Raw genomic sequence first — 14343 nt, forward strand, 5'->3', positions numbered from 1 at the left:
ATGAAATGTTTTTCAGTTCAGACAACTGAACACTTTTTAAGGATAAAAAGGTGCATTCCAATTTGTTAAGTTCACTGCAATTTTTTTAAAAGATGTCACTTAAATTTGGGGGGGGTGATATAAGACCATGTCATTCATTACAACAAAGACTAGAGTCAAGAATCAATTTATAGTTATAGTTATACCATAAATAACACAAACTTGCATATTCAGGTATAATCAACAAAAACGTGAGGTCTTAAAGAGGAAGAAATGTGTCACACATATGTTTTTGTAGATTACAATTTACTTCATCAGATACAATGCAAAAATATATGCAGTAAATTGCTAATCCTTAAGCAGAAGTGATCATGGAATTCTGCCAATTAGGATGCATTCGTTTTTTCTCTGTACTTACACTTGCCTGACTTATGGGGCACATACCCATGCACTCCAGCCTCTCCTCCTGATGCTATTTCTTCCTTTTATATTTGTCTTTTCCCAAGCTTTGATGATAGTTTTTTTTCAGTCACTGGCATTTCATTACATGGCTAAATTACGTTTTAATACAGCAATATTTAGATTTTATTGGTGAGAATGTATTTAAAGCTATAGAACGTATACAATTTTCTCCATGGTTTTTTCCCACCTTAGTCTCATGCAAGAACAAATGTAGACTGGCTATTTTTCATCATGTGCCTAAATAATCCCACAATCTTTATTTGTTGATTGTGTGCTGTATTCCGTAAGCTGTCTTTCCAAAGTAGCAACAGCATTTGAGGAAGACAAAATGCCACAGAGTAAAGATTTTGACCTTTATTTGATCCCACAATCATTTTGCAATTCTGTACTGTCTAAATTATAACAGACTAATTTATGTTATAATTTTAGTTATATCTATCAGAAACAATTAGAGGACTTATGTCTGGTAATAAATTAAATAAACACTTATTTACCCAGAAATATTATATGTTGCCTTATCTCTGACAAGTTCTAAGTAGCTGTTTCAAAAATGGATTAACCAAGCTTCAACCTTTAAGAGAGATCATGCAGAGGTTTCCTAACTTTCAGATATCAGGTTTTTCAGAGAAGTCATTGTGAACTTTTGTCAGAAAAAAAGATTAAAAAGCACCTGTGAAGTATAATCAAGAATTACCAAAAAGAAATATGACAAACAGCAAAATGGCTGTTACCTCAGTGTTCTCAGATCCCAAAGTTTGATGCCATCACCAATGGCTGTCGTTAAAAAAAGATTGTAAGCTTCATGTTGTTGACAACTGAACGATGATCCCTACAAGAAAAAAACAAACATTAGTTTAAAATTACAGCAGCCTATATGTTTTAGAAAACATTTCCACTGTTGAAACTGCACAGAACATGTAATAATGCCTGGATTGTTCACTGGCATGTCAACTTGTCTATATTTGCTTCTTGTCAGACATAACAAATTATTTAAATATATACTAAGAGCAAGAACATACATCTATTACGTTACAGGTAGGTCTCAATTAGTGCAGTTAATGAATCCCACAAAATGATTGCATTATTTGAATTCGCACTATCCAAAGTGATATTTCTATAGAAAATAGAGTAATTGGTTCCAGCTCGATGAAATTAGGCAATTAAAACATTCAAACATAAATTTTTATATGTTTATAAATGAAATACTGTATAACAGTAAAGAGGCATTAAGTAAAGAGGATAAACCCACATCCCAAGTGTACCTTTGGTTGGAGCAGGGGGTTGAACTTGATGACTTAAACGGTCATTTCCAATTCTATGATTCTATGAAATCTCACAAAATCTTGTATGAGAATGCCAAATTTGTCAACAGATTTTCGCATTTGCTTAACATCTCAAGACTTCACTTTTTTGCTTGAAATCATGAAAGGGAAGGTCACTGAAATCTTAAGAGATTTAATGATCTCCTAAGATTTCAGTTCCCCTTTTTTAAAAAAGTGTACAAGTTTCTGCGCCATCATGTGAGATCATGTAAGGGCACATGGCATCTACGAAGCTTGCCAATCCCTTGTTAAAATGAGGTCAACATGAAATGTGTTTTAAACAATACAATTACAGCAGGAGGTCTGAGATAAATTGCCAATAATCACTTGCATTCAAAAGAATTTGGAACATTTTGAGGTCTGGGGATGATCAAAAAGCATCCAAGAAACATAGTTTTAAAAGTTTATTTATTACAGTATTTTATTATACGCACAGGGTATCCTTGTGGCTAATGCTGGGTTTAGAAATGGGAACACTGGATTTATAATCCTACTCAGACTTGCTGGATACTATTAAAAATGTCATTGTCTCCCATCCAAGCTCTGACTGAGGTCAATATGTAGCCCAGTGGACAATAGGATCTCTCATTAACTTTATTAGCCAAATTGCCAGGCACAGGAATCTATGTGGTTGTTCGTTCTGCAGGTTCTGGCATCCTGAACAGAATCTCACTAGAGGTTTATAAGGGTAGCATTTCACTCAACTCCAAATGTAAAGTGAATCTAAAGAAAGCATATTTCTTATTTTTATTAAACAGCAATCCATTGGCATTATTCTGCTACTATTCTGCCAGAAGAACAGATTATTCAATCCCATACCATAATCTGCTTCAGAAGATTACAGGACCCTTCAGTGATGATTTGGGACACACATGGGGAATGGCACAAGAAGAGAGATGTGAAGTGCCATTATGTAAGTAGAATATGTGCTCTTAAAACAGGATGAAGTCCTAAATCTTCCACTACCACTGAATTTAATACCAAACACTAAATATTCATACTAGAATAATAAACCTTACTGGGTGTGAGAGATTACAAGGAGGCTGGGAAAAGAAACAAAGAGAAGGCAACAGACAGGCCAGTTGACAATTTATCTCAGATGGCAACACAGCCCTAGTGGGGAAAAATCTGGGTAAAAGTGTCATATTCAAAGAGACTCCATTTTAATTAACTCACTATAAATGAGGCTGGGAAATATCACTTAGAGTTTCCAACTTTCTGTATTTACCAAAGATAAATATTAAAAATACCTTCCTGAAATCTGTGTATTTCTTGCTTCCTTGGTCTGGCCAGCTGTGTGGGGCTTGAAATTGAGCTTGAAATGACAGCAGTATACCATAGGAAAAAACTTAACTAATTGTATAATAAATAATCTTCCAGTAAGTATAAAGGACACAAAGTCCACATTATGAGGCTTAAGAATGCATTCTACCTGTAGCTGGATTACAACCATTGTTTTAAGAACAAAATATTTTTGGATATTATGTGGCAGTAACATAACAGAAAAAACAGCATATTGCATACAAGATTAACAATTTTTAAGGCTAACAATTTGATATGCTTATATAAGAATGTATATTATATAAATAATACTATTCCAATTAGACCTCTTATACAATAGTATGTGCATCTGGTTGATTCCACCTTCATTTTCCACCTCTAACAGCATCCCTTCCCAAAGCCTTTTCTTCTAAAGTATTTGCTGAATGTAGCCATGGTGTTTTACACCAGATTTCACTGTAAAGCTTGAATATAAGTTGAAAAGGTTGATTGATGATTGTAACCTTCCATTTTTCATTTTAAAAAGTCCAATTTCATTCCCCATGTGGATGTATGTCCACAAATTTCAAAGTGAGCTCTGCTTAACTAACTTGAAGTCATTTTGCTGATGGGGGGGAAAAAAGAACAAAGGGACAATATATAACAAATAATACTAATAGAGTTTAGTACAGTTAAGTGTTGTAACAGACTGGTCTCATAAAACAACATAAAAAAAAAATCCCTATGCTAAAGTCATTCTAAGGAACTGTGTTAATGCCACAACAGAAAAGGCATTCAGGAGGGATGGCTGTCTGTAGCCTAACTAATGAGCTTAACAGCATAGTAGGGGTAAGTCGGATAATATCTCAATGTGTCTGTATTCCTTAAACTATTGGCACACACTGCCAAAGCAACTCAGAATGTTAGATAATATCTTTAGCCTATGATTAAAAGATTTGGTTGATAAGCAACCCAATACAAAATTTCATCCCTATGATTTCTAGTTCAAGGTTTGGTTGATGCTTATAGTTCATGCTCATAACCATGCCAATAGTTATATATACTTATATGGTCTTATAACAGTTGTAAGACCAATAGTAAGAGGCTTTTTTTAAAAAAAATGTTAATGGAGCAGTCTGTTCCACTTTCTAAAACACTTAAATCAGAACCTCACACATCATACAGTTTACTGAGACAAGGACAGTTAATCCATATCATTTATTTCCTGTGGAGTCCTTGGGGTTCCCTGAGCTTGGTTGTTTCCTTGCAGATGTTTCGTTTTCTTGCAGACATTTCTTGCAGATGTTTTGTTACCCATCTAGGTAACATCATCAGTCCTAGCACTGAAGATGTTACCTTGATGGGTAATGAAACATCTGCAAGAAAACAAGCAAGCTCAGAGAACCCCGAGGACTCCACAGTTCAACCTGAGCTACATATATTCTCTTCTACTGGTATGTTATTTCCTATTCAAGCTCCTTCTGATATGAGGGTTTCTGTGAACTGAATCATTTGAGCCAGCACCATGTATTTATTTCCATTTCAGAAATGAAATTAAGTAAATTAATCCTCTTGTTTGCAGAGTACTATAGTTTACAAAAAGAAGACCAAAATAGTGGTGCTGTGACAATGAAGATATGAAATACTGTGGGAAAAAATGCATAGAATAATGTCTATCCCAATAATCACCTTAAAATTAAAATCCTAAAGGAAAAATATACAATTTGATCAGTTGTAGAACAGCCACTGACAAAACCTGGAGCAAAGATAGTACAGGAAAGATATGCTCAGCTAATTTTAAAGACTGAGATGAATAATAAGGAAAAGGGTAGTGTCTAAAGTGACAATATCCATATAGTTTAAGACTTTGTAACACAAGAGGGCACTGTAGATTTTGGAGCACTGATACATTACCAGTATCAGATAGCAGACCAGCATGTTCTCTACAGGTGAAGCTCTCAAGAATTCTAGCAAACCAGCTAAAGTGAACCATACTAGATTTTTGAATTAGTAAAGGATGTTGCTTGGACTGTATCAGATAAGGATTAGACAGCTATTTTATTAGATCATACTGGGAAAAGGTACTTGCAGGAACATGCAATCTAGCCTCTCAACAATCAAAGGCTAATTTAGACAACATATCAAACCATATGTTTTGCTAATATATTTAAGAAGTCACATTATGGCTGAACTTCTGCTCTACAAAAGACATAATCATGCTTTAGAACTGTTTACTTGATTTTGTTTTCCATTTATTTATCACTCTGCTTCAAAAGTACTTAATACATTTCTGGAGTATAAAATTTTTTGAATGGGAGCAGTATCAGTGGTTGTAAGTACTTATTTTCCAAGCTTTTGTTAGCAATCTCTTGTAACCTAGTTTGTAAACTGCCAGATTAGGACATAATTTCAGGCTTATATTATGGAATTACAAATCATGACTTGATGTTATCTCATGAAAACCATTTTAAGTTTCTTTACATCCCAGTGATCCCCAGGACCCTGCAACAATAATTAAGATTTTAAAGGCATAAATGCCAATGACCCCCAGGTTGTTCCAATGTTGATTTAATCATGTACCTACTGAAACTCAACACTGTTTCACTATTTAAGTATTAATCATAGTTATCCTGGTACTACTCCATAAATGTGTACAGTGTTAATATAGATACAGTCAGATCCAGAAATATTGGGACATCAACACAATTCTAACAACTTTGGCTCTATACACCACCAATGGTTTGGAATGAAACAAACACAATGTGCCTTAACTGCAGACTGTCAGCTTTAATTTGAGGGTATGTACATCCAACTCAGGTGAACGGTGTAGGAATTACAACAGTTTGCATATGTGCCTCCCACTTGGTAAGGGACCAAAAGTAATGGGACAATTGGCTTCTCAGCTGTTCCATGGCCAGGTGTGTGATATTCCCTCAGTACCCCAATTACAATGTGCAGATAAAAGGCCCAGAGTTCATTTCAAGTGTGCTATTTGCATTTGGAATCTGTTGCTGTCAACTCTCAAGATGAGATCCAAAGAGCTGTCACTATCAGTGAAGCAAGCCATCATTAGGCTGAAGAAACAAAACAAACCCATCAGAGAGATAGCAGGAACATTAGGTGTGGCCAAAACAACTGTTTGGAACATTCTCAAAAAGAAGGAACGCACCGGTGAGCTCAGCAACACCAAAAGACCCAGGAGACAACAGAAAACAACTGTGGTGGATGACCAAAGAATTTGTTCCCTGGTGAAGAAAACACCCTTCACAACAGTTGGCCAGATCAAGAACACTCTCCAGGAGGTAGGTGTATGTGTGTCAAAGTCAACAATCGAAAGAAGACTTCACCAGAGTGAATACAGAGGGTTCACCACAAGATGTAAACCATTGGTGAGCCTCAAAAACAGGAAGGCCAGATTAGAGTTTACCAAACGACATCTAAAAAAGCCTTCACAGTTCTGGAACAACATCCTATGGACAGATGAGACCAAGATCAACTTGTACCAGAGTGATGGGAAGAGAAGAGTATGGAGAAGGAACGGAACTGCTCATGATCCTAAGCATACCACCTCATCAGTGAAGCATGGTGGTGGTAGTGTCATGGTGTGGGCATGTATGGCTGCCAATTATTGATGATGTGACTGCTGACAAAAGCAGCAGGATGAATTCTGCAGTGTTTCGGGCAATATTATCTGCTCACATTCAGCCAAATGCTGCAGAACTCATTGGACGGCACTTCACAGTACAGATGGACAATGACCCAAAGCATACTGCAAAAGCAACCAAAGAGTTTTTGAAGGGACAGAAGTGGAATGTTATGCAATGGCCAAGTCAATCACCTGACCTGAATCCCATTGAGCATGCATTTCACTTGCTGAAGACAAAACTGAAGGGAAAATGCCCCAAGAACAAGCAGGAACTGAAGACAGTTGCAGTAGAGGCCTGGCAGAGCATCACCAGGGATGAAACCCAGTGTCTGGTGATGTCTATGCATTCCAGACTTCAGGCTGTGATTGACTGCAACGGATTTGCAACCAAGTATTAAAAAGGGAAAGTTTGATTTATGATTATTATTCTGTCCCATTACTTTTGGTCCCTTAACAAGTGGGAGGCACATATGCAAACTGTTGTAATTCCTACACCGTTAACCTGAGTTGGATGTACATACCCTCAAATTAAAGCTGACAGTCTGCAGTTAAGGCACATTGTGTTTGTTTCATTCCAAATCCATTGTGGTGGTGTATAGAGCCAAAGATGTTAGAATTGTGTCGATGTCCCAATATTTCTGGACCTGACTATATATAAACTTCCGACACTATAATCATCAAGCCTAAAGAATATGTGTGTATCTTTTACAGTTTACTGACAGCAGGAAACCTGTCAGGGCAGTAAACAGTGTGGAATAGTGTTTAAAGTGTTTGCTTAGGTGCTGAGAGACTTAGGTTTCCAACTTTAGCCATAGAAGTCACTTTTGACCAGTTACTATCTTTTAGTCTTACCTGCTTCACAGAGGAGGAAAGGTGTGATAAGAATCTAACAAATAAAGTAAGTAATACATGAAGCAAACTTTATGGCTACTTCATATTATACTTCCTCTACTCCTTAGTATGTTATTTATGTAATTTTGGAAGATCTAACAGCAATTATATCTCTCCTCTCCAATGTGACAGAAACAAACAGCTACTTGTTGAACAACTTTTATGTAGTATGAGAAAAGGAAGCATATATTTACTAAACATAAAATTCTGCAGGACGCTAAATATATCTTTAAAACATTACTCATGAGATGGAAAACTTAGGAAGAACAATCAGTTCTAATCTATGAAAATAAATGTCCCCTAATAAAGTTTTACCACAGGAAACTAGTGGTTCTATCATGCATCCTGCCAAATCATACTTTATCTACAATGTCATACTGTTCTAAACATGCATAGTACTAACATGGAATAAATTAGCACATAGGAAGGGAGTATTGAAAAGTATTATTTAGACTTACTTCCCTTCACATGACAGATATATAACCTATTATGGAGTTGACACTGCTACAATTCTCTCTGTAGCAAATTTCTAAGAGTATGATCTAGTTTCATGTCATTAAAATGAAAAAACAAGTCTAAATTTTAGGGCAATTAGCTTTCAAAGATGTATTTAATTTTTTCTTAATTTTCTTAATTTTTGATCTAAGCTTGAGTACTTGGGAATTGAAACCAACAGGACCTGCCTCCTAATAATAGTGTTTAAGACTGGGGTGCAAATCAGTAAGCAAATTAATTGTAAGAAACATACTGAAATAATACATTTACCAGTGGAGCATAAAATAATTTATCTAACATTTCAGAAAACTAAAGACAGGGGATGGAACTCACTGGTGCATCTGCAGTTTACCAGTTACATCTGTGCAACAGAGCTTTTTTTTTTTTTAATCCTTTGTATGCTAATAGAACAGCACCTAGTAGCTTTTGCAACTCACTGGAATTTCAAACATGCTTGATGAAGAATAATGGTAGGGGAACCTATGGTACTTGAGCATGAAGCAACGGAATCTCTGGATCAAAAATACAGCATCTATTAAAACTTTCCTGGAACTGAAATTGTTATAATGTCCTACTCTCCCTCCCTCCCTGTTTTTTTTCCTTTCTTTTGTAAATGCATGTTTGTCTTGTACATTTGGAAATCATAGGTTTCTGGAGTTTTCCAATATGCATGTCGGGGCTGTTTGGCTACATGGAACATAGAAATGCATTCAGTATGCATAATGTTCTGGAACATTTTTTAAAAAAAATCATGTGTCAAACACATCACAATATCGTGCACATCTTCTGTTTTGGGGTATTCATGAAGACAAATATTTGACAAAACAGATGCCAAATCACTGAGTTCAACAACACTGAATTCCTCACAGCATTTGGAAGGATTGCAATATGCAGATTGTGCCCTCGACAATAATACTGAATGCATTTCTATGTTCCATGTAGCCAAACAGCCCCGACATGCATACTGGAAAACTCCAGAAACCTATGATTTCCAAAGGTACAAGACAAACATGCATTTACAAAAGAAAGGAAAAAAAACAGGGAGGGAGGGAGAGTAGGACATTATAACAATTTCAGTGAACAATCAATATATTCAGTGCCCATAGAATGCTAACTGATTTTCAAGGAAAATTAAGATGGGAATTGAGGGAAGTGAAAACTAGTATCTTGGGGGGGAAAACACAATTGGCTAGCTGAACCTCTGGATAGGAATTCTCCATACTGCAAGGTTTTGTTGCAGATGCCACATATTCAAATTGAAAACAGAAGCTGGGTTCAATTCTCCAATTCACAACACATTTCCTACAAGTTAGCCTCAAAGAAGTCACAGAACCTTGAGTGGTTATAACTGCTCCACAAGCAGATCCAGAGGAGAAAAACTAAAATGAATAATTTGCACAGGCATACCATCCAATGTAGCAGACATTTTCCCAACCAAGATAAAGGCATTTAAAATATAAATCAAGTTAACCTTTGCAAAGTTTGAAGTTATTTAATCATAAAATTGTTCTTATGTGCACTTATTCTGTAAACAATGGTAATAAAGATATCATGCCTACCTTATTTTGGCAAATCTGGTGAACTGATTTAGCATGAGCATCTCTTATCACTGCTGCACTACAGCCCACATTGAGGTCAAATATTTCTAGTGCTCGGTTACTCCCAGCTGCCAATACAATATCTGTAATTTCTGTAAGTTAAAGTTCTGTTAGATAATTACATGTTACAGGTATGGCAGTAAGTATTTTCAGGCTTTCATTTGTCAGGGAAAATATCTACTGTATTTAAATAATTTAGGAGTATCAAGCTCTAACAGAAGAGGAGACAGAGGTGGTGGCGTGGAGTTCCACAGCCAGCACAATACAAGTATATGATTGTACACGTTCCCAGATTTTGGTCACTAATGATTTTACAGCATGACAATGGTTACCATAATATGGAAGCCCATAATATTGCTTTTGATTATATTTATTATTTTTGCTTACTATTACAATAATGAATTCTAGTTAAGTAAAGAACTAATGCCTTTTGCATAACAACAACAATAATGATAGTAAGAGGATACAGGAATAGAATTCATTTACTGCTGAAAGACTGGTAATTTCCACTGTAGACGACACTGGAAATTTCTGTATTGACTTGCAAAAACTCTTAGTTCTGTATCTGCAGCAATAATATAAATCGCATAAATACATATCTTGTAGATTCATGAAGCAACAGTGAAAATAAAACCCATATTTACTCCAAGCCATATTTCAAAGCCTTTAACATCTTTTGTAGTCTTGCCTTTTCCAGTGTGAGGGGATATAGGTTCAGAATATTTTACCAAAAAATTAACGATCTTCTTAAAGTATGTTTTCTGCTATCATTAAAAAAAGAAGTACAGATCTTTGCTTTCCATATTTTCATTAACATGCATCAGGTACTATATTAAGTTACATATAGATTTTTCCTTTAACCTATTAAAATAATTCATACATTTTATCTAAAGAAGATCTGCAAAGCTTAAGAATTATGCATACATCCCAATGGCAAAAGTCAAAGTTCCTCTTCTGCACACTGTAAAATATTGTTTTCCTAGACTTATACTGGGACAATTGACAAAGAATTTCAGCTGATCCTGTACAATATATGCAAACTCAGCTTGATAGTTAAAGTGTCAAATTCTTCTGTTCCACTCTTTGTGTACTTCTTTCATACTCTGGGTCCTGTCCAACATGATGTGAGTCGCTATCTGCTTATGCAATGGGATTATCCTTTCCTTTCCTCTCACCTACAGTACAATTTTTCTCCAGTTTGTTTTTAAGGCAACCTTTTTTTTTAGTAACAGAGTTGCCAAAAAGAATGGGTGGGTTTTTCTTCCAATAAATTACCTGCCTAAACCTCCTGAACCAGGCAGGGAGGGGAAAGTGTATGTGTGTGTGTGTGGGGGGGATTTTTACTCTTTTTAAATCACGGTGGTCTAACTGAATCAAGAGTCCTGTGTGCAATTTGCAATACAGTAAAGCTCCCATTTATTTTGATTTTATTTTGCAGTGCAAATTGTAGGTCTAGACCAACTGGTCTGGATCAGGAGCGCAGCAAGGCATAAAGAGTTCCTCTGTTTTCATGCTGCAGTCTTGCTATGGAACCTTCCCACTCAAATCCTAATTTATGGAAGAAACAAGACAACAGTCACATTATGAAATTCAGTCCCATGCTGTGTGGCCTACACATAAGTGTGTCCATTATTTGAAGAATACAGAAACTATGATGGTGTGAATGAGCTATCACAATTCAAACCACACCATAAATTATAACTTTAACTTGAGAGATTTAACACATTACTCATGTTTTTGTCTACGTCCCACAAAATCTTTTCCATTTCAGCATTTTTCCAAATCTGACTCATCAGATAGCAGAAATGAGAGAAATAGCACAGTGATACGAACATGGAAGAAATGATGGGAAATTGATATTACATAAATGATTACTATAATGTAATGTAACGTAATGTAATAGCTATTTTGTTAGTCTTCCCTATACTGTAATTTCATAAGTCCAATGAGAAATGGCTCTAATTTATCAGTAAAATCAATCATCTCAATTTTCTTTCATTACTGATTGTTTTCTTTTTCAGTTAAAACAATCTACCCCATAAATATCTTTACTTGACTGTCTTTTAATTGATTAGTTGATAAGTACTGTTCAGTAATGCTTACATAAGTATACATACCACACTGAATTCTAAAACCATTTTGAAATAATGTAACATTTTTAGCTAGAAGACAAAGCCAACTTTAATCTTTTTTCTTTTCTTATATTGTTCCAATACCAATATTGTTCCAAGTTAGCCTTAAAAATTTGCTTTCATGTTTAAGAATAACTATTTACCTAAGAAATAGTAGCTTTAACTGATTACTCTATTAATTAAACTGCTGCAATGTTATGCATCCTTCTGCAGAGAGGTAACACTACATATCTCATAACTCTAGAAATAATATAATGGAAAGGAAAAAGAAAAAAAAAACAGTAATAATTCCACAACAGTTTTAAAATTAAATCTGATATCATGCAAAAATAAAATAAAGTAAAATAATTCTGAACAGACTCAATCTTCCCTCTTGGAACATTCTTCATTTTCATTTTAATAATTTAAATATTATTATTATTTACAGCAAAAGACATTGTCATTTTGCTATATAAGGTAATACTAATATGAAGCATTTCCTCTGTTTTCGGGAAGGTGTGTGTGTGTGTCTGAGTAACTATGCAAAGATTCCAATTACAGTATTTATTACTTCCTCTTCCCATCTAGATATTTTGCAGCATACATAATGAATACGTAATACCTGTACAATCTTAACAGCTATAACTAATACTAGAATGTTTCTGTTTCACCAATGCTTCTGTTTCTGAAAGCAGCTGCACAAGTAATCTCACATCTTACTATTTTTTGCACTAATAGTAGTGCTCCTATACTGTTTAAAGAACTACTGAATGGACTTGCACATGCTAACAAAATATCATCAGCATTACATTGTCTGTTAACGCTACTTTAAACATAATCCTACACTTTTACATACCGTTTTATCTCATCCTTGCTGGTGTCAAGATAGTATCTTAACAAATAAAATTCTGCTCCACAGGACAGTAATATGAATGTATCTATATAATAAAACTGGGCTGATCGGACAGATTTATGAAATATTTCCTTTCCCTGCAATTAAAAATGCAACATAAATATTGTATATGCTGTAATTCTCAGAAAACATAGGTGGTTTATTTATAGAATATTGTCATCTAGATGATTTTTCTAACTGAAGATTTTTTTTTAAATTACGAATCTTGATTCATCTAACATTGTTTTTCAATGCAGTTTAAGGCAACGTCTATCAATATTAGTCAAGCCCTAAGCCAGGGGTTGGCAAACCTCTTTGAATATTATGAAACTCCAACTCCAATAGACTTAGCCAGTATACCAACAATCATTTCTTTATTGGTTTGTTTACTTGTTTATTTATAATTTACTGCATTTATATCCCAGCATAATCAATTCAACTCATAATGAGGGATGGAAGAATTTGGTCACATGTTTTTACTCTCACTGAAAAAAAGGATTTGTCAACCTAAATCCCATCTTTTCCCCTTTTTGTTTGTTTTTGCTTTGTAGTTAGCAATTTAGGGAGACAGAGAAAGTATTAAATAAAAAGTTGCATTGCAAATGTTAAATAAACAAACCAAACAGAGAAAGAATGTCATGTTAATTTTGGAGTATAAGACTTAGGAAATGTATATTGTTTCCAAGGCCACTTCTTTCCACTGTAATACATTATTAGATGATTGGTATTCTGATTTTATTTTAATAGTGCAAATATTGAAGGATTTTTTTATTTATTAATCAAATTTATATAGCTGCCCATCTCACAAAAAGTGACTCTGGGCAGCATACAACAGTCCAATAAAATATTAACTATTTAAACAATCATTACATTAAACTCTTATGTAGTAATTATTAAAAATATTAAAAACTATAAAAACAGAACTAAAATAGAAAAGGAAAATAATAGGCAAAGCGATCTTAAGGAATACATGAATAAAAATGACAAAAAAAATATTCTCAGCATTGATTGGTGAGCTCCTTCCCGAAACTTAACTATGACTTCCCCCAACTCAAAATCTGGCCTTATAAATATATGAATATATATTTATGATGATAAAGCTTCATCATAACCCAAAATAGCCCCAAGACTAATTTGAGGGGAAGGCATTTATTGATTTATTTATAAGATTTAGGTGCTTCCCGACTTTATAGACATCAGACCTACAATCCAAAAGAACCCAAGAATCCCACATACAGTGATCCGGTGGCCACAGCATAAAAGAAAGCCATGTTCCAGTTAGCTGGACAAGTCTGTAGACTTGCACAATTTTCCTGAGATAAGCATTAAGGTGAGTCAATCAAAGTGCAAGAACAGGGAGAGGTCCACTCCTTCTTGTTCCAGCAATCCCAAAGGCAAATTTGGCTAGTTCAACTAGTACTAAGTAAGAAAATAATGTAAAATGATGTATAGCTGCACCCTTACTAGTTCACTGGGGCGGCCTTTTTAAAAAATAGTGTGGTCCCAGACCAGGAAGTTGGAAGTGATGGTGAGGAAGAAACAACTCCCTATTGTCAGGTTTTTGCTTGTTTGTTTGTTCAGGCAGGGTGATAATAGGGCAGCTATGAAAAGGGGTCTCACAGAAGATACTAACCTTGGAGCAATCTCATATTTGGTGGCACCAATGATGGGCAAAAGGCTGCAATAG

The 14343-nt window shown here is 35.0% G+C and overlaps 1 protein-coding gene across 1 annotated transcript in view; it reads right to left on the reverse strand.

The window, feature by feature from the left end:
- WDR27 (WD repeat domain 27) overlaps positions 1-14343 on the reverse strand; it is a 79828-nt gene that overhangs the window by 43512 nt on the left and 21973 nt on the right. Inside the window, exons 18-21 of the mRNA XM_088143220.1 lie at positions 12621-12754; positions 10121-10218; positions 9615-9736; positions 1173-1270 (exon numbers count right to left, since the gene is read on the reverse strand). Of these exons, the coding sequence (XP_087999346.1) occupies positions 1173-1270; positions 9615-9736; positions 10121-10218; positions 12621-12754 (452 nt within the window). The remainder of the gene's footprint in view (positions 1-1172; positions 1271-9614; positions 9737-10120; positions 10219-12620; positions 12755-14343) is intronic.

Source organism: Python bivittatus, unplaced genomic scaffold, assembly GCF_059951505.1.
Source record: "Python bivittatus isolate LINGU-HERP-01145 unplaced genomic scaffold, Pbiv_v1 ctg000020_np1212, whole genome shotgun sequence".
Classification (NCBI taxonomy): domain Eukaryota; kingdom Metazoa; phylum Chordata; class Lepidosauria; order Squamata; family Pythonidae; genus Python; species Python bivittatus.